This window comes from Phyllostomus hastatus, unplaced genomic scaffold (genome assembly GCF_019186645.2).
Source record: "Phyllostomus hastatus isolate PE091 unplaced genomic scaffold, TTU_PhHast_1.1 phas_scaffold_585, whole genome shotgun sequence".
NCBI classification, from domain to species: domain Eukaryota; kingdom Metazoa; phylum Chordata; class Mammalia; order Chiroptera; family Phyllostomidae; genus Phyllostomus; species Phyllostomus hastatus.
The window spans coordinates 18,020,160-18,041,147 of NW_025334037.1; the positions used below are offsets into that span (position 1 = coordinate 18,020,160).

The 20,988-nt window shown below is 48.2% G+C and overlaps 1 protein-coding gene across 1 annotated transcript; it reads left to right on the forward strand.

The window, feature by feature from the left end:
- Positions 1 to 5,178: 5,178 nt before the first annotated feature.
- Positions 5,179 to 18,139, forward strand: RCN1 (reticulocalbin 1). Its single transcript, XM_045825334.1, has 6 exons — positions 5,179 to 5,705; positions 10,112 to 10,305; positions 11,312 to 11,490; positions 13,189 to 13,249; positions 15,898 to 16,097; positions 16,979 to 18,139. Exons 1-6 carry the CDS (start codon positions 5,452 to 5,454, stop codon positions 17,084 to 17,086), a joined length of 996 nt encoding a protein of 331 aa, XP_045681290.1. The 5' UTR covers positions 5,179 to 5,451; the 3' UTR covers positions 17,087 to 18,139.
- Positions 18,140 to 20,988: the final 2,849 nt, after the last annotated feature.

Here is a 20,988-nt window from a genome sequence, read left to right on the forward strand (position 1 = left end):
TCACTGATGACTCTCTTTATGGGTCATGATTTCCTGCCTTGTTGTGTGTTTGATTGGGTGCTGGAAATTGTGAATTTTACCTGGTTGGGTGTCAGATATTTTTTTACATTCCTATAAATTTTCTTTAGCTTTTTCCCTGGGAGGAAGTACCGCGACTTGAAAATAGTTTGGTCTTTTCAGTTCTTGCTTTCATGTTTGTTCGGTGTTTTCTGGAGCAGAGCTCACTCTAGAGCTAATGATTCCCTAGCTCGGAGGGAAGGCCTGCCGGCACACACCACCCAGGGCTCCGGGAACTCTGAGTCTTTCCAAGCTGGCTGGCGGGCACGGGCATTGTTCCTGGCACTCACTGTGTCTTCTAAGCCAGAGGCATCAAACTCATTTTCACTGGGGGCCACATCAGCCTCGAGGTTGCCTTCAAAGGGCCGAATGTAATTTTAGGACTGTATAAATGTAACTGCTCCTTAACTAGGGGCAAGGAGCTCGGCGCTGCCTCCAGGGAGAAACAAGGTGCTGGGCCAGATAAAGCAAGGTGGAGGGCCGGATTCGGCCTGTGGGCCTTGTGTTTGCACCCTGTGCTCTAAGCCTTTCAGATGGTCCACTTGTTGGCCTCCCAGCATGCACTGATCAGTACTCTGATGACCACTCAAGGGGCTCTCCCTCTCTTGCAGCTTTGTGCTGTCTGGGACTCTCTCCTGAGGACTATGGATGACTTGGTCTTTCTAGACATCATCTTCCTCTTTTCAACTCAGGGAGCCTGCCAGGCTTCATCGTAGTTTCCTCTCCCTGAGCTGTGGCCGCAGAACTCTACCAGAGCAGTACACTGGGACAATTGCAGGACTCACCTTGGTTATTTCCAATGTCCCTCATTGCCTGATGTCCAGTGCCTTGAAAACTGTTGTTTCATATATTATATCTGTTTTTTGCTTGCCTATTTGTTTGCTTCAAATGGGAACATAAATTGAGACCCTCTCTTACTCTGCTTTGACCAGAAAAGCAGACATTGGTAGCTACTCGTCTATTATTTATTGAAAATGTCTGTTGGGTACCCATGAGCCAAGCACTGTGCTAGATGCTGGGTATATACCAGTGAACCAAAAAGGTATGGTCCCTGGCCTCATGGCAAAGCTGTATGTTGAGGACTGACTTCTGTGAGAAGGCAATAAATGGGCTAGTCCTTGGATTTACGCAAACACACATGGATGGGAGGTGGTTCTTCTCAAGACATTCAGAACTAGGAAAGATGAAGGCAAATTGTTCAATACAAAGCAGACTGTGAAAAGTGTTATGTGTGAGATACGAAGGCTCAGGACATATACTTGTATACGGAGAAAGTAATGCATTTTGATTGGAGGTGTACGGAAAAGCTTCACAGAGAAACACATTTGAGCTGGGCCTTGAGAGTGAGTGTAATTTTGCATGGTAGAGAAATGGAAGTGTAAAAAGGTGTAGGCTGAGAAGCCCCAAAGCGGCACAGGGACTGAGAGCTATTTTTGGATATCAGTGACAGCAGGCTAGCTTCACAGTCTGCCCGGGCCAGGTAGATGGGCCTGACTTGGGCCCACAACGCAGCTGGGAAGGCAGCTTCCCCCACCTGCATTACTGCGCCTGCGTGAGAGCTTGGAGACGGTTCGCTCCACTCCACAGGGCCACGCCTGCCCAGACTAACTATGGCAGCCAAGAAAGGCAGAAAATATGGGAGTGCTGGTAGGTGTAGCCAACTGTGGGAGAAGTTGGAAACAGGATTATGGAGGAGGATCCAGGCTGGGATTTAAACAAAAAGGTGGGCCACCCTGTGGGACCGAGACAATGCCGGACCCAAGCAGGGCCATACAGGCTAATAGTGGGCGAAAGGACTCGTGCCAGCCGGCCATAAGGAGGTTCCACATCATTTTGGATTAAGAACTGGAGATTGAGGCAATACAGCTGACGGTGCTGGGAATGGCGAGAGGCCTGCCCAGCCGGATTACTGGGAGGAACCTGGAGAAGTGAGCTGCGGACTTCTGTTTTTTTTCCTTCTGGGGGTGGTACTTCTGACTTGTGTGCTCTGAGACTGGCCCTCCTGGGCAATGGGGGAGGGCAGGACTGTGTGTTTGTGGGTGTATCTTTGTTTCTAAAGGGAGTGAGATTTAGCAGCAGAATTCCACCATTATTCTAAACTGGTGTAACTTTTAATTAAATAATTCTGTTTTACCAAACTCTGGCACTGAGAACCACAGTTCCCAATATGGTAGCAGGCATAAGGAACCTAGAGCAACAAAAGACCCCCAGGGAGGTACTTCTGTAACAGAAGGAGGTAGAACAAAGTGCTTTCAAATATCAAAATAGCTCAACAAGATCCCCGCTGGAGGATGCATCCATCCGGCTCACTCTTCCTTGCACAGAACCCGAATCATGTGCTTCAGAGGAACCTGTATGTCTTCCAGCCCCAGGGAGTCAGAAACCCTGGTTCCTGATGATGTCATGCCAACTGAATCAACCAATCTGAAATCAATCTGACTCAAGACTTCTTGTTACCTGGGATGGTCACGTTTTCTTACTGTTTTAGTGACTTCTGGTTGGATTTTGTTGTAGTTGGTGAAGTCACTTGCAGCCAGATGCAGCAGATGAGCACACCCTGACTGACCAATTCAGCTATTAGAAATGTGCTTTTCCTTGCCACTGAGCCAACCCACTGCTAAATGTCATCATTCCTCTTGCTTCTGGTTCCTTTGCCTTAGCAAGAATGAAGATTAGCTCAGAGATGACACTGTACTTAGCTGTATACACACATGGGGAGAAATAAAAAGCAATTCTAAAAACGAAAAGAAGCAGTTGCACAGTAAATACCTTGGCTAGTACTAGTCCCTACTCCTGATTCTTTGGTTGAGACGACATGTTTAACTCCCATAGGATGGTGGCGGGAGGACAATACAAAGAAAGAAAATGCAAAGGCAAGCCCAGGAGAAATTACAGAAACTCTTTCTCAGTCAGAGCCCTGCTGGAATTCTCTGGTAATTCCCAAGGGAGCCGAGGCTACCTATGGAACAATCTAACTGGTGGAAATCACTAATGTCTGGCAGGAAGCCACTACAGCAGGAGCAAAGGGAGTGCCGTCCTCATTTCTGAAAGTCTGGATCAATCCCAGAAGCCCTGAGTGCCGGTGGCAACCTTATGAATCACCAAAGGCTGTCTCCAATCTCCACTCACTTGCCCATTCCCTTCCGGATCCTCCTCTTTTTCTAGCTCTGATCTCTTTCTCTCGGTGCCTCCTCCTACTTCTCCTTTTCCACCCGCCCCCAATACCCCTACTCAACAATTCACACCCCACTTGCCTGAAGAGCCCAGAACATACTAAGCCACCTACCTCAGGGCCGTGCATTTTAATACGGGGTCCTTACACACCCAAAGTAATGCTTGTCTATTGCCAGAAATTCAAGTCTCTAGACTGGCAGTGGGGGACATGTCTGTTCACAAGCACAGCACTCTCTTTCCCATGAAAAGTCAGCTCAGGGGGGGGAATACATCCTCAGGACTCATCACAAGTCCTGACGATAATACATCATGAGAATACAGGGTCACAAGTACATCACCTCAAACTCTACTCCTATCTGCCAGCTTACACAGGACCTTACCCTCTTCTCATACACCCATACCCCTGCTGTCTGGCTTATGCTACTCACCTGCAGGCTCAGTGGCTCAGTTTAGATATCCCCTCTTCCAGGAGGCTTTCCCCAATGAGTCCCCAAGTCTGGGCCCTGTCTCTCTGTTGTACCCCAATAATACTGAACGCCTTCCTCTCGGAGCACTTGTCACACTGATTTGCAATCTGTGGCTACTGAGTAAACCAATACCCAGCACAGCCCTGACAGTGAGCAGGTGCTCAGTTTATCGACTGAATGAATATTCACATGCACTATCAGTCTGCAGAGACCATGGTTCAGTAGTATCTCACTGAACTCTCAGGTCCCAGCCCAGTGCTTAGGCCACAGTGGGCACACAATGATTGTTTGTTAATTGACTAAAAGAAGTCATTATAAGAAAGGTAGTTGCATCTATACTGCTATTGGCAATGTCCAGGCATTAAAGGGCAAGAGGCACAGACCAGGGGCCTTCTCTAGACTATCGGGCAAGGTGACGTGGAGGTGGGTGGAGGAGACAAAGGGCAGCGGAATAGCTCTGGGAGTACAGCTGACCAGGGGCCGTGGGAAAGGCTTTTCAACCACTTTTAGTTTTCTAGGGGTTCTTAACCTAGGGCTCACAAGTGGCACTTCAGAAGATCCAAGAATCTTCTGACACTTTTATCAAACATCCACACCATTAACTGTATGTGCATTTTTTTGGAAGATGGTCCATGGCTTTCAATGAGTCACAAAAGTCTATGACACAGAAAGAATTGTCGTTCTACACCTGCATTGTCCGATATGATAGTGACTAGCCACATGTGGCTATTTAAATTTAAACTTAAATTATATTTTCAATGCCTCGGTCACACTACCTGTCAAGCATGCTCAATGGCCACTACCTACTGGGCTGCCCAGACATAGACCGTTTCCATCACTACAGAAAGTTCTACAGAGCTTCTTTATACTGGCAGCATTACCCCAGATTCAATGTACTGACAAGATTGTTTGGGTCGTGTAGTGTTTTAGTAACATGAATCGCCATCATTAGAAATGAAAGCACAAACATCTGAAATCCTGATTTCCTTCGGGAAGCAGGAATATCTGCCAGCTTTGGGTCTGCATTCCTCCCGGGAGCTGGAGTGCGAGGTTCCTCCATTTAGATGGGCCCTCGGTCATATCGAAGTTACCTGCTTGGCCCTCCTGAACATTTGGGTTTGCGACCCTCATTCCTAGAGAACCTTGCCCACCCTGGTCTCTTCCCAGTCTCTCGTGTTTGTAACCAGACTGCCAGTTTGGGTTCAGCGGGGCTGAATTTGGTTTAAGAGCTCATCCCGGAGGCAAGAGGTCTTGGGCTGAGATTTGGGCTCCTAGCTGGAAGTTGAGGTGGGGGGCAGAGCCTCCCTCCTTTCAGTTATCCAGAACTGGAAGAAGAGAGGGAATTTTATCCTGAACATCTGTTGCTTGACAAAGAACTTCTTCCCCGTCTTCCCGGGAACCCTCCAGTCCCCAGCACAGCCTGCCTGGGCCCGCCCCTCGCGATGAGAACGAGGGGAGGGGCGGAGGCGTAACCCGAGCCCCGCGCGCCCACCGCAACGCCGCGACTACGTGGCTCAGCGGCCCCGGCCTCCCCCCTGGCAGGCCGGCGGCCAATGGGCGTGTGAGCGCGGCAGCCTGAAGCTTCCCCGGCCGCAGCCGGGGGCGCGCCCCTCCGCTCTGGCACGGGGCGGGCGCTGGCTGAGGGGCTGGCCCGTCCCCTTCCCTGCCGCGGCCCCAGCCCCCATTCCCCCAGTCGCCTCTCTCTGGTCGCTTGCTCGGTGTCTCCCTGCGGGCCGCTCTCTCTTCCCCCGCGATGGTACGCGGTGGCCGGAACCACCTCCTGGGACTCGCCCTGGGGCTGCTGCTGGCGTTGGTGCTGGCTCCCCGGGCGCTGCGGGCCAAGCCCACTGTGCGCAAGGAGCGCGTGGTGCGGCCCGACTCGGAACTGGGTGAGCGGCCGCCCGAAGACAACCAGAGCTTCCAGTACGACCACGAGGCCTTTCTGGGCAAGGAAGACTCTAAGACCTTCGACCAGCTCACCTCGGAGGAGAGCAAGGAGAGGCTGGGGTGAGGCCGCAGCCCGTGCTGCGTTTGGGGGCGTTGCAGGTGCCCGCAGGGCCAACCGGGCGGGAACCACGCGGAATGCGAGCCGCGGCGAATCGAAAGCGAAATCGGCGCACAGATCCGAGGGCGGGGTCCAGTTGGAGGAGCTGCCGGGCTGGAGAAATTTGTCCGCAGCCTCTGGAACCCCTGTGTGGACATCGCCCCAGGCCAGGGTGGCTTCCCACGGGGGAGGCTAGAACGTGGCAGCAGCCGCGGGAGCCAGGACGTCGAGGGCCCGCCCCCTCCCCGTGGTTGCATCAGAAGGGAGGGTGAAGAACGTACAAAAGAAGAGTTTGTCCAGGGTGGCCTTTTAGTGACAGAGTTCTTCCCCACCCTCTCAGTTTCTCTCTTCTATCCCCATTTCCAAACGGAAGTACTTGAGACACTTCTAAGGTCTCAAAGATGAACACAAATGGATAAAAGATGAAGGGGGCAGATGAAGGAGAGGCTTGATTCCTGGTCTGTGTCCCTGGACTGGAGCCGGGGTGTCCTTCTGACTAATGGCCTCGTAAATCTGACGTAGGGATATAAAAATCCTGTTAAGAAGGGAGGGGCATTTGGGAATAGGGGGTGGGAGTGGGAGTGGAAACTGCTTCCCTAGTTTGCGTTCCCAGCAGCTGTCTGCAGAGGCACCCAGTCCTTTGGCAGCTGAGGGCAAAAAGCTGGCGGGTGGTGTGATAGATTGTAAATTTCACTGTTGAAAGCAGTTGAGTCAGGGACCAGACCTGGGAAACAAAACTTTGGGACATCTGCGTGCACCCTCGGCAGGTTCCCTGGGGAGACACTGGGGCATTGTGCAAAGGTATCTGGAGTCAGCAGGCAGTGTGGTGGAGGAGGATGGGCTGGGGAGGGTCCCAGTAGCCCTGCCTACCGGGCACTAGGCCTCCTGGAATCTGGTTCCTGGGGGTGGAGATCTTCGTGTCCTGCTACATGAAAAAGAACACAGCCATCCCTGTGCTGATGGGGGCCACCAAAGGCCAATGGGATTGGTTGGGATACGAAGCTAAATTGTACCTATTGTGTAGGTGCACCATCTGCCTGCTCTGATAAACAGATCTTTGAATTTCAAAGTCACCTTCAAACAATCACCTTTTATTTTGTAGAGAAGTACTTTCTCTTCTTATTTGGGACTTAACAATGGGGGCCATTGATGAGTTTAGTCTATTGTATTGCTTTGAGGCGCTTGAAAACTGATTTATTCTGGGGTCTAGAGTAGAGAACTCTGTAGTCTGCAATCCTCCAGCCTTCCAGTTTCATGCCTTCTCGGTGAGGAGTAAGCCTGTCGGTGAGAGCAAGGGCTGATGGAGTTGGTCTACATTTGATCTTTGTACGAACACTTTAACTTCATTCCTTTATTTATTTATGCAACAAACATTTGAATGGCAACTGTGTGCCAGCTACCACGTTCGATACCTGGCAGGTGCAGAGAACCTTTGTATGCTCCAGGCCTCAAACTACTTAAAATCAAATAAGACACGAGCAGATACTAGTATAGTCACTGCGATGGATATAAAACTATAGTGAGCACACCCAGAAGAAGGAGGCCCTAAGGGTTCGGGTTGCAGGGAGAGGCTGAGGGGTTTAGAAATGGATCCGAGCTTGTGGGAATACTCAGAGGTTGCCAGGCATACCTGCAGGGAACAGCATTCTTGAAGAGAGAACAGCCTGCTTCTAAAGGTTTTGAAACCTGTTCTGGGGGGTGAGAGGTATTGGGACAATAAGAGGACGGGGCAGGAGTGAGAGGTGAGAGTGGAGGGGAAACCAAGAGTAGAGCAGGACAGGAGGCACCCCAGAACAGGAAGCACCTCTGAGGGGTGGAGATTAGATGTTACCCTGTATGTGGCTGAAATGTCATCACCCTAAATTCTCATTAGGAAAGTCAGATTGGCATTGGGAAGGAAGGAGAACATGAATGAGGCACGATGGGGAGACCAGTGAAGGATTGTGGCCTTGAGCACCTGACCCAGGCTTGCAGGTCCAGAGAGCAGGAGAGGGTGAACCCAGAAGCATGTGGGAGGAAGAACTGGCAGTGCTCAGGCTTGACTCAGCATGGGGGTGGAGAGAGGGGGCGCAAGGACTCACAAATGACATCTGGGTCTCTGGCCTGAGCCACTGGATGGGTAGCGGATGCACCGCTCACTTGCAAGGTAAATCCAGGCCAGAGGCAGGGGCGGATGGAGGAGCCTCTCTGTTTAAGCTCCTAGAGCAACAGTCCCCTCCAGGTCTGGGCTGATGAGGGATCTGGGCAGGCTTGTCACCACCACCTGACCTGATCTTGAAAACGTGACAGTTAGGCCCCTGGAGACTCACACCCAGGCCAGAGGGCTACAAAGTGGGCACCTATAGGCTGCGTGCAGTGACACAACTTAGAAAAAGTGGAAATTCATTGCCAACCTTTAAAATCCAAGTGATTTCACATACAGACCTCGATTTCTGGCCCAGGGGTGATTGCCCCATGTGGCAGTCATTGCCTGGAGCAGCGTGGGGTGCCCTTGACCCAGCTGGCAGGGGATCTCCAGGTTGTCCTAGTTTCGGCATGGAGGCTGCATTCATTCCTGCCACCTGCCAGGTGTCTGTTGAGCTTTCCATCCACCCGCTTATTGTCCTTAGTGAGTGAGGAAAGGCACACATCTCCTTTATTCCTCACGACATTCCTGGTAAAGTGAGTGTTCCAATTTGCAGTCGGAAAAACTGGGCCCAGAGAGCCCAGACCTTTGCCCTCTGTCACCCAGGGCCAGGATCACGGTGCTCTGACTGGAGGGGTGGGCTTTCCTCCAGCAGAGAGCCTTCCCAGTATCTCACTCCTGAGATTTTTTAAGACAGGTTTCGATCATATTTATTCTTCCAGCAAATATTCATGAACTCCTATTATGTGTCAGGTTGACTGTGCCCCAGACAGTCATTTGGCGTAGATTCGATGCTCTCTTTTCCACGAAAAAAGGTTATTCACAGTCTGACATTAGGTCTCTGCTGGTCTGAGATTCTGTTCCTCAGCCGGCTTTGGATAACCGAGGGGCATGCCACCTCTATGTCCCAGTGTGGGAACAGTGCCTGGCACATAGTAGGCAGGCTGAACAGTGCAGTGTTGAAAGAATTCTGCTGTGTCTGGCTATGGTCTCCTGGAAGGAAGCCTGAAGGTATCTGAGGCTCAGTCTTTCAACCTGGAGACCTGGTACAGCTGCAAATGAAAGGACAGAGTAACTGTATGTTTACACGTTCCTGAGAAAGAGGAGCCCAGACTACCCAGGTATCCAGGTGGAGATGGAGACCACGTACTAGTGAAGCCATTTCCTACATCTAATTAATCAAAGAGAAGCTGCCAATCAACTTCTGTTCACACTAAGAAAATTGTACCACTGAATGGATAGGATTCCAGCCCAAAGCAAAGAAACAAATCCCTAATCAGCCTCTGTGACCTCTTCCCAAGTAAATGGACCACCTGAGTAAAACCTTTTCAAATATTGGAAAGAGCTTGTGGGTATCTTTGAGGTTTTCTCCGGGGACAGAGTCCCCAGCTTGGACCCTGTGCCTATACATGGACTCTGGTGAATTACGAGCCTGACCTCTGCTCTGTGCTGGGTTTTGGGGAACCTCAGTGGAGTCCGGTGGGAAACTGCCCGAACCTGGGCCAGCTGTGGGGCAGGAGATTCCAGGGGACACAGGGGTCTTCACTCTACGAGCAGAGGGCTCAGGCTCCTGCAGCTGCGCAGCTGGTCAAGTTCCTTGAATAAGCTTCACTGAAGCCAAGGCTCTGTCATCCCCAACATTTTATGCTCTGTCCAACGAGATCTGGTGTCCTGCTCTAGGTTTCAAGTCTTTGGGTCCAAAGTAGTCAGTGTTTTGTATTGTTTCTGTTTTAAACAAAGAATGCATTTATCTTCTGGTTTACATGGAATTTTCCATGTTTTAGATGGGGCCTAGAGCCAGTCTTTACCCCGGTTGTACCAAATCCTAGCTGTGTGGCCTTGCCAAAGGAATTCAGTTTCTCTGAGCTCCAGTGTCCCTTGCTCTAAGGACCACATCAGGGAGGACTGCTAGGTTTCACCTCACATCTCAACACTAATCAAGTGGTAGTGTCCATCTGCCAGGCACTGTGTTGAGAAGGTCTCTGAGGCCATAGCTCGCTGTATCAGGACGAAGGGGCATGATCTATTAGTAGTGTCTGCCATTGGCACTTCGTGGGGGGAAAGACATCTCGTCCTCAGAAAAGATAATAAACTTTAAGATCTTTTTCAGCACCATCGGATCGCTGATTTTTATGTTGATGCATTTTAGATTCTGTAGGTGTTTGATCTTCTCTGGATTAAGATCACACAAGCCTTGATGATAGCTTTGTGGGTTGTTTGTTTGTTTGTTTTTTTAAACTACAGGAAGATTGTCGATCGAATTGACAATGATGGGGACGGCTTTGTCACTACTGAGGAGCTGAAAACCTGGATCAAACGGGTGCAGAAAAGATACATCTATGACAACGTCGCCAAAGTCTGGAAGGATTATGATCGGGACAAAGACGATAAAATTTCCTGGGAAGAGTACAAACAGGCCACCTACGGTTACTACCTAGGTAAGAGGCGCCGCAGGAGAGATGACACGGCTGGGGCCCACACAACAAGCTTCTTGCAGAACACTCTGCTCCCTCGTCACAGCCACCCCCTGCAGGGGGATGTCACAACCTCCTAAGCAGAACCTGCTTGTGTAACATCCTGCTCTGCTTACTAAGAATGGACTGAGTTGCGTACTCTGAGTGGAGTCCTAGGTTGAGTGGTGGCAGGGGTCGAGGGTCTAATGAAAAATGACTTAGGTTGCTGGCCTGTGATCTCAGGGCCACACACAGAACAAAACAGAGAAGGAGAGTGTGTGTGGTACAGTTCCCCAGAGCTGCTGAATTTCAGATAGCAAAGACCGAGTGGTCTGGAGCAGTCAGGCAAGGCTTCTGGTGGAGGGCGGCTTGGGAGCTGGGCCTTGAAGAATGGATTTATATTTGGAGAGAGAGACGAGTGGGGGAGGTGGGTCAGCTGGAAGGACAAAGGTGCAGTGATGCATATAGCAATGGGCAGGGAAGGATATAAAACGTAATACCTGTTTGGGGAATGATGGAAGGGTGTGTGCAGAGCACGGGGTGCAGGCCCACTGGGTGCATGGTAGAGACAACAACGGTCAGGTCTGAGGAGAACCAGAGGTGCACACTCACAGACCTATTAAGGGAGATCGTGAAAGCCAGGCAGAAACATTTAGACAAAATGTGGGTACTAGGGAGCCTCTGCATGTTCTGCAGCAAAGGATGGTATGATGAAAACAGGGTTCAGCAAAGGGCAGTATGGCATTAGTATGGTCTAAAGCCTGTGCTCTTAACCACTACTATAATGCCCCTAATACATCAGCAGGGCCTGTGTTATGGGGTGGTATGAAGGAGCAGATACTGGAGGCATTCTGAAAGAAACTGTTTCAGACAACTCGATAGGTCAGGCCTTCAGTCCCAGGTGCACTGTTTGGGGGTGAAGATGGGTGATCTGGAAGGAACTGCCTTCCGCAGCAGCCCAGTGGAAACGTGTGTGCACAACCTCCTGCAGGAAACCCCACGGAATTCCATGACTCTTCAGAGCATCACACTTTTAAAAAGATGCTGCCACGTGACGAGAGGAGGTTCAAAGCTGCAGACCTCGATGGTGACCTGACAGCCACTCGGGAGGAGTTCACTGCCTTTCTGCACCCGGAGGAGTTTGAGCACATGAAAGAAATTGTGGTTTTGGTAAGATAAAAGAAGTTCCCGGGCTGGGAAAAGACCAGGGTGAAAACTACGCCAAAATCTGGTCTCTTCTTCCAAAGAGAGAACGTTCTTCATCCTGAGGGGAACTGGAAAAGGACTGTGAAGAGAAATACATTGGAATGTCTGTCTACCCAGTAAATGAGTCAGGGCATGCTAGGTGCTGTAACAAATAGCCCCCAGTCCTAGCCATTTATCACAATCAAAGCGTATTTCTTGCTAATACCACCTCCAGTGCAGATGGTCCCAGGTGGGCGGGTCGCCTGGGCAATCCCTCCTGTAAGAGCTATCAGCAACTAGGCTGCTTCCATCTTGTACTGTATCATCCATCATATGGCCTCGAGGCCCTCCTAGTAACTGCCAGCTGGTAGACAAGGGAGGGCATGAGGAGAAGGCCATCCACCTTTACTGCTCCCACCAGGGGATGACCCATCCCTTCCTTTCACAGTCCCCGGGCTCCTCCTCGATGTGATGAGGCTGGGAAATGCAGTCTAGATAGGCACTCAGAAAAAGCCAATGGGCTTGTGAATAAAGTAGCTAGTTTCTGTCCATTTTTCAGCTTTGAGGGAACTACAAAAAGACTCTGAAATGGAATGCATTGGATTGTTCAGCCATATGGAAACTTAAAGGAAAATCCATGGCTGGAAAGGACACTGCCCTTAGCTGGTTTGGGGGTGTGCGGTCTGCGGAGGGTGAATAAATCAGACCCTACTGGCTTTGAGAGTCAGCCGTGCTTACAAGGCCTCGGAGTGTAGTTTGCTTTCCGTAGTGTCTTGTGGGGTCCCAAATGTCTTAATCTTCCACGACAATAAAATAATGCCTTTACCTGTTTCCTGGTCGGATAACCTGAGCCAGTTCCAACTGCCTCCATGCTGCAAAACAAGTGGCTAAAGCTTTCGTTTATAGCCAGCTCTGGACTCTTTTAGTTGTGGACCCTTAGCTGGGTCCCCTCTTGCCTTGTGCTTCATCCTCATGACCACCATGATCCTAAGGGCTGGGCAGTGGCTCTAAGAATCATTTCTTTTTACTGCCCAACATCCACTTCGTGATAGCTGATTTGCCAGAGGACGATCAAGATCAAGAATTAGCCACAAGTGGACTACGTGCCTTTGAGTTGCCGAGACAACGGATGGTAAACTCATTTAAGTACTCACCCTGGCAGAATACCTATTAGGAAGTCAAATATACTAAATATAGAACATAATACATTCAAAAGTCGGATAGACTTTTATTTTTCTATTGCCCATTGTTTCATGTCTTTCCGACACCCACTTGGTGTTCAGAGTCCAATCAGCCCTGGAATCTATTTCTGTGACCATCTGGTCCAGTGGTTCTCACACTGGTTCCTCACAGGTACCCCAGCGGCTGACTTGGCTGGATGGTGGCCATGGGTGGCCTGGCAGGGCTTCCTGATATGCTCAGAACATCTCTGGTCTTACAGGTACATTTTCATTTGGAGAGAGTGTTCTGATATTAAAACTAGGAGGTGGGGGAGGAAGGGCAGAAACCACTGCCTATTTTTTACAGATAAGAAATTGATCCTAGGGAGGTAAGGAGACAAGCCAGAAGTCATCAAGCATTCAGCCGTAAAAGCCAGGCAAAGGAGAAGGGGAGTCAGAACTCTATAAAATTTGCAGAGAACACCTAGCCACGTTGCATTTTGTTTTCTGCTTTGCTCCCTAGGAAACGCTGGAGGACATCGACAAAGACGGGGATGGGTTTGTGGATCAAGATGAGTACATTGGTGAGTGCTGTCTGCAGGCCCGCTCTGCTGTCCCTTCTGGGCAACATTCTTCCACCCACATGTCTGGCTACTTTTTCCAGACGTCGCTTTTAGCAACACCTACAAGTCTGTGGGTGTCACTCCTGTGACCTCCCAGGGGGGAGGGGTGTGTCACCCCATCCCTAGTGGTGCAATATCAGAGAGAATCACTAGACCTTATTCAATGGAGAGACCAGAAGGCTGGCCCCTACCTCTATCTAGAATGGCCAGCTGTTGGCTTCCAGCTCTGAGAGGTGCCCTTGAGCACACTGTGTAGTTTTATCTTTGGGAAATGGGATTGGAGATCTTAGAGAATTACAGTGAGTCTGGAGCAGACAGCCTTAGGGGACAGGTTACTATCAGACTGGGTCTGCGGGGCCTACAAGCTCTTAAGTAGACACAGCTGTCATCAACAGAACTATTTATATGCCCAGGCTATCTGCAGAAAAGCATTCCTGCTTATAGGTGAATCCTTTTGCAAAATGCATAATTGCCTCATAATAGAGCTGTTTCATTGGGAGTACCATACCTACCATTCGTTCTGAAGGCTCCGTGTAAGCACCATCAAGAAGTGCATTTGCAAGTAACTGTGAGCACTGGCTGAACGAGACTCAAATGAATGTACCTGGGTCAGAACGCACCGTTGCTGGTTCGAGCCCTTTCCAGCAGCTCGGGTGCCCTCCAAACGTAAAGGACCAGGGCAGGCAGCATGGAAATTTCTCTTTGATCATCATCAGCTGCTCCTTCAGTGCTTGGGAACATGGCTGCCTTTCATGACACCTCCTCTTTTCCCAAGTCTCAGTGAGGTGAAAGCTGGCAAATTATTTGAGGGATGGGGTAAATAGAATTTTTGTACACATTTAATAGAAGCAGTTAGTGACCTTTCATTGTAAAACCAGAACCCAGGTTGCCATCGGCCTTTGATCTGTGGCTGTATTACGTTGTCACCCGTTCTCCATGAACAAATGCCTTTGGTAAGGAAGAGGACAATGGCTTCTAATTGCTAAGAGTTCCACTTGATCCGAGGAACCTAACTCTGTCCTCTGCCTGTGGTGTAACACACAGGTAGCTCTCGCCATGGTATTGGAGTGATCTTGGTGGCATTAACGTTGCAGAATTAATGGATGCTAACAGCCCCCTCCTCAGTGCAAGCAGCAGAGCCTTCCTCTTGCCTGATGCACATCCGAGGGAGGGTTCAGAGCTGCAGGTGCCTGGACAGTGGGGATGGAATTAGACTGACAGAAAAGGCTAACAGACTAAAACAGTGCAGCACTTCTGATTGAGGGTCATGCTCCTCCCTGTCCTCCTGAACTCCGCATTGGAACATTGAGTGGCTTTGCCTAAAAGCAACATTTCAGCCTTTGCATTGAGCAGAGAGGGGGATGGGGACATTGTGCCTGAAAATCAAATTCTGAGCACTTTGCAGTCTGAGAGGCCCGCGCCTGGACTTATCCAGCAAGGGGCTTCTTTTCAGGAGGGCCTGGGTGGAAACCCAGTGGCGGTGTGTAGTGGGAAGAGCGCTGGAATTGGGAGTCCTGGCTTCTGCTCCTACCAGCTCTGTGATCCCAGCATAGTCATGCCATCACTGTAAGCCTCAGTTTCCTCATCTGTAAAATGGGAATACATAGCACCCACGTTTCCAGGACTGGATGGAACTCCAATCCAGATGTGGAAGCTCTTGCTCAAAAACCGCAGATGCCAGATGTGGGTCTATTTTGTGGCTGAACCAAGGGTCTCACTCTCTTTTACCTTCACCTATCGCCTGCTCCCTGTATCACCTGACACTTCCAAGCTGTGTTTCCATTAAAGAGAAACTGCCCACAGGATGTCTTTCTTTTCCAAGAAGATCTAGTGATTTAGCAAACAATGCATAAACTTTGCATTCTTTCTCCTTCCCCTGCCCTTCTGGAAAACAGGGGTAATGATCCGTCATAGAGACCTATTATAAAGATGAAATAAAGCGCTATATGCGGAAGCCCTTTGGAAATGATATAAACAACCACAGAAAGGAACATGGCAGCTGAGACCGTGGGTTGGAAGCCGAGTGCCCGTGTCCCTACCCAGCTGGGAGCTCATAGTAGCTGTTGCCTCAGTATTTTCATCTATAAAATGGGAATTATAACAAGACCTACTTAATAGGATTGTTATGAAAAAAATGTATGTAAAGTACATTATACAGTATCTGGACCATAGGAAGTGCTCGATGGCTATTACTGGTATTAGTTTTGACCTGTGGTTCATGCAGTGTGGGTTCCAGAGGGCTTTCACAGAAAGTGTCTGTCCCACTTGGCCTTTGTGATAACCCTGTGGTTTGTAAATTATCTTCATTTTACAGACGAGGCAACTTGACTCAGCCATTGAATTCAGTAACTTAATCCCTGTCACTGCACTGACTCAAGAGACCTAGTTCATTTTTCATCTTCTGGCTCCTAAGCTTAGTTCTTTCTATTCCACCGAGCGACCTTCACAGTGGATAAGTCATTGCATTATTATTCCCAAGAAACTGCCCACCAGGTGTTTGGGTTGTGTCTCTAGATTGGTCATCACCCTTCTGAAGGCTAAGGAGGCCAGGTGTTCTTTGACATACCTTCCCACTTGTCTTCATAACCAAGATCAGCCTTCCTTTGCAGCGGACATGTTTTCCCACGAGGAGAGTGGCCCTGAGCCAGACTGGGTGGTGTCAGAACGGGAGCAGTTCAATGAATTCCGGGATCTGAACAAGGACGGGAAGTTGGACAAAGATGAGATTCGCCACTGGATCCTCCCTCAAGACTATGACCACGCGCAGGCTGAGGCCAGACACCTGGTGTACGAGTCGGACAAGAACAGGGTATTTCACACTCTTCTGGAATGGACGCGTGAAGGGAGAAAGTTTACATAAGATTGGCTGTGTTTGCTGCTTTGTGATAGCCCTGGCCTGGGATGCTGTGCTTTATTGACATTTCTCATTCTTGCCCTACATTAGAGACCTGTAAACTTGACCCAGTACCGTGATAACCCACAGGGAGCTTGTTCGGTGAGGCATTTCTGGAGAGTCTGCCATGGGCCACAGACTTACATTCACTCCCACTAGGATTGCAGAACTTTGTTTGCTATGGGCAGGGCATGGATTGAAGAGGTACACCCTGCGTTGCCTTAGGACAAGTTTGTTCATCCATTCATTCAGTCAGCAGATAGTTATCCAACATCCATCATGTGTCAGGCACAAGCAGGCCCAGCCCGTTACAACTCGGGCATCCTCTGGCAAGCTCCCAGTTTGAGCTCTAGGGCCAGCACTTCAATATCTATTTTATCCAAATAAATATGTGAGCAAGATTTAGAAAGAAGTCCTGCCTTTTCCCACTTGAATCACTGCTCCAGGCTCTCAGGAGACAGTTGAGTTTTGCAGTCAGATCTTGAAAGGGAGGTGGAGCTCCTTGGGGACCATTTTGGGCTTGCCATTACTGCTTGTAGACATAGCTGGATTCTGACTTCTCACTTCCTCAGGGACTTAACCTGGTATATTATAGCACAACTTTTACAGCAGGAGGCTCTTCCAGTTTGGGTTGCTGCAGTGCAGTAACACAAGATGAAAGAGACACCTAGCAGCTTCTTAATTATTCAGTGTAGGGTTTTAAATGCTGCAAATCAGTGAAATGACATAGCGCTTCCTGCTGAACCGTTCAGAGTTCCTAGGGCTTCTATGACACAGCTCTGCCCTCTTTCCTGCAGGACGAGAAGCTAACCAAAGAGGAGATACTGGAGAACTGGAACATGTTCGTTGGAAGCCAAGCTACCAATTATGGAGAAGACCTCACAAAAAACCACGATGAACTTTGATCCCCACTCACCAAATCCAGCAGACTGTCATAACTTTCTTTTATTGTCTTGCATGGTTGCTACAGTTCAATTTATAGCAGTTGTGTCCATGAAACAGCAAATTTGTAACTTCAGACTGGGGTTAAAATTGGTTTTCACTCACTATTTCCTGGAAAGTAGGCATTGCTATTCCTTCACTAAGATAGCTCTACAAGCAATTAAAATCTGGGTAACTCACCATGTTCCATGGGGATACATTGCTAAAACCTGATTTTAGCTTTTTCCATTGAATTTAAAGGGGAATAAAATTAGGAAAAGCCCTGTTATTCAGAAGTTGGGTGGGTTGTAGGGACAGGACATGGAGTGACTGCTATGTATTTTAACTGCAAATTTTTATATTTGCCACTGTTGAGTGGTTGGTGGGGGAAAATTCTGATGAAGCTACCGTGGTACCATCCTCTGTAGGCTTATTTCAGAACAAGTCCAATACTTCAGGCTCTTCTTGACTTTGTACTCTGATCTGTTACTGTAAACGGCATATAAAACTTCTGTGCATTTTTCTGTATGGACCTGGTGATGTGCACAGCAAATCCAGATCTTTTTTTGTTTTTGTTTTTACAATAAGAAACAATCAAGAAAGATAATGTGAAAGAGAGGAATTTTAGAGGTAGGGAAAAGATGAAGGTCAGGCATTTGAAGAGCTGTAGGAAAATGACAAACACAGTATACTTGAGAAACTTTTCTAGACGTATAAATGAGGTAGGTCTGGTCTTTGAAAAAGTGAATAGAAACACAATTTATTTCCCCACTTATCATCGAGAGGAATGGGCAGGGGGAGGTGGGTACAGTTCCCAGGGAAGCCCGCCTGATGGCGTGCTGGAACCATCACATCCGGTCCCGGTGATTCCACAACCCTCAGACCTGCCTGGGGACCACTTCCACCTCGGAGTTAGGATGACGTGATGTTCCAAGCCATTGACTGAACTGGAGGAAACGACTATTTCAGGTTGAAATGCCACCTTATAAGTAGGAAGTGAGTGAAATAAAGGATCCCTCTGAGGGTTTTCTACTGTGTCTTGTGGTGTTTGACTTCATATGTACCGAGACATTATTATTCATGTAGGATTAAATAGTAAGATGGGACTATATGAGATTAAAAAGGGTCTGGGTTTTTTAAATCCAAGTACTAGAATATTCTGAATATCCTCCTATTATTTAATAAATATATACTTCCTTCTTTCTCCATGCTAGTCAGGGAATTTGTAGGTCATTGTAACTGGAAGATATTTCTGGGATAGGTGTCCTTTTGGAAGAATATCTGGTCCCTTCCTACCTAATCAGCATCATCCTACCACTCTCCAACTGGCCTACTCTAGGCAGCCCCACCAACTTTCTGGTCCTTGAATAGAACAAATTCCTTCCTAGGTCAGACCCTTTGCACTCGCTGTCTTCATAACACTTTCCCACATCCTCTGGCAACTCAAACAGCACCTCCTCAATAGAGCCTTCCAGACCCACCATTTACAGTACAGTCATCTGCCACTTAACTGGATATATTCTGAGAAATGTGCTGTTAGGCTGTTTTGTTGTGTGAACATCATAGCATACGTTTATACAAATCTAGGCAGTCTAGCCTGGTACACTCCTAGGCTAACATCATCCTCTCTGGAGTCTGTTGTTGACTGAGTGGTCATTAAACGCAGTGCAGGACTGTAGTACTCACTGGAATCCCTATCTCCTCCCTCTTTTACTTTCTTAATACATATCACCATGTATATTTGTTCCTAGGGCTGCCGTACAAATTACCACAAAGTGAATGGCTGACACAGAAGTAGCTTACTCTCAGTTCTAGAGACCAGAGTCCGAAAGCAAGGACACTCCAGAGGAGAATCCCTCCTTGCTTCTTCCAGCTTCTGTGGCTCCAGGCGTTCCTTGTCTGTGTCTGCAACACTGTGGTCTCTGCCACCACCTTATGGCCCTTTCTTCCTCTCTCGGTGTATTTGCATCTCTCATGAGGACACTCGTCATTGGACTTAAGGTTCGCATCCTGAGATCCTTAATTTAGTTACAGCTGCAAAGGCCATTTTTTCCAAGTAAGGTCACATTCACAAGTTCTGTGGTAGACATGTCTTTTGGGGGACCACTTGTACCATTGACATTGTCTTGTCTGTACACTGTCCACCTCCCCCAGGCCAGAATATAAACCCTGTGAGACCGATAGTTTGGTCCATCTTATTTATCACTGTTTTGTGGAGTCCAGAACATTAGAGACCAGCCCACAATAAGTACTCTGATTATTTGCTGGAGAATGAGAGGTGGTTAGCATTAACCAAAGAGAATATTTCTAGCCCTGGCGTAGTTCAGTGGATTGAGCATGGGCTGTGAACCAAGCATCGCAGGTTCGATTCCCAGTCAGGGTACATGCCTGGGTTGCAGGCCATGACCTCCAACAGCCACATATTCATGTTTCTCTCTCTCTATCTCCCTCCCTTCCCTCTCTAAAAATAAATAAATAAAATCTTTAAAAAAAGAATATTTCTCAGAAAAAAAAATTCTGGGGAAAAAACTCAACATTTGCTGAATAAGAAAGTAAGTAATTTTGCCCAGGATTCCATAGTGATTGAATGACTGGGACAAAATTCAAATCTGGATGTTCCTGGCTCCAAAATTCTGTGGTTTAGCACTAAGTTTGCTCCAAATCTGATACATGTTTTCTTTGTTTCTCTGCTCACCCACAGGACATGAGTACATGGTCAGAAAACGGGATAGTTTCTCCTACCTAGATGTAGGCTGACACCTTTTCTTTTTTTAAAGCAAGGAAAACCTGTCTTTTAATAAATGAGAAAATAATACCATGTAACCTAATTATAAACATAACACTTTTAAAAGGTGCTAACATTATTTTTCCCCAAAAGGGAATGTTGGTTGACTTATTGAGTTATACACTGTAAGATGTTAAACATATTTTGAGCACTTAGTTTTTTCCTTTCAAGTCAGTGCACATAAGACGAGAATCCTCCAAGAGACTAGTGCTTCTGGGGCTGAATTTAACACTATTTAAGGGGAAAAAAAACTTAGCCAGGGGACATAGCTGTTAACATCGTGATTTGTAAAGCCTTAGATGTGTAATAGGGTCTGACTGTTTCAAGGAAAACATACTTTGTTTCTAGGTAACGTTTCAAGTCCGATTATGAACAAATGCTACAAAATCGATCTGTAATGAGAAATACTGTAATGTCACAAGGCATTATTTATACGCTTAATGTGACTGAAAGCACTAATTGCTAGGAGCCAAAATCTGTCCAAGCAAAACATGCACATACATTTTGTACCTCTTGTCTCTTAGCAGGTTTTCGAATGAATTCGAAGGTAACAAAAATGCAGTTAGAGAGTCAGCACCACCGGAGGTTTTTTCACCTGCCCGGATCACTGTCCTCGTCTCTCGTTAGCAGCAGCACAGACCTTGTCTGCTCGGCAGTGCCCAGCACATAGCTGCTACACAGCGACTGTTAGCTCGGCTCTGTAACACTGTGGAGTGAATGAAGGGGTGGAATTTTTAAAGTCTTTCTAGATTTAGTCTGCCACCTTTGGAATAAAACCGGCTTCCTCCAAATACGTGCACCCAGATTAGACTCTCTCTGTGGCATTAAAACTGAGTTTACAGGCTAGAATTTCCCGCTAAAACCAGTGAGTGCCCTAACGTTCACCGCTTTGGCTCCCACTGAAGTATTAGAAAAGTGAGCAGTGGCAAGACTGTGTCATCAGTACCTAAAGTCATCAGATTTACGCAAACTTGGAGGTCTATTCAAAGAATCTATCAAATACTTTAGATTCTGGTCAGCTCTGGGGCCCAGGGCTGGGGCCAACCCCCATTCTATGAGCTCTGAGTAGCTATAATTTTCCTCCTAAAAGAGAAAACAGCA

What these genes read in the sequence shown, in the direction of transcription:
- RCN1 (XM_045825334.1), top strand. Translation starts at nt 5,452, where the DNA reads ATGGTACGCGGTGGCCGGAACCACCTCCTGGGACTCGCCCTGGGGCTG. An exon ending in CACCTACGGTTACTACCTAG is followed by an intron (nt 10,306 to 11,311) that starts GTAAGAGGCGCC and finishes AACCTCCTGCAG; the next exon opens with GAAACCCCACGGAATTCCAT. An exon ending in GGATCAAGATGAGTACATTG is followed by an intron (nt 13,250 to 15,897) that starts GTGAGTGCTGTC and finishes CTTCCTTTGCAG; the next exon opens with CGGACATGTTTTCCCACGAG.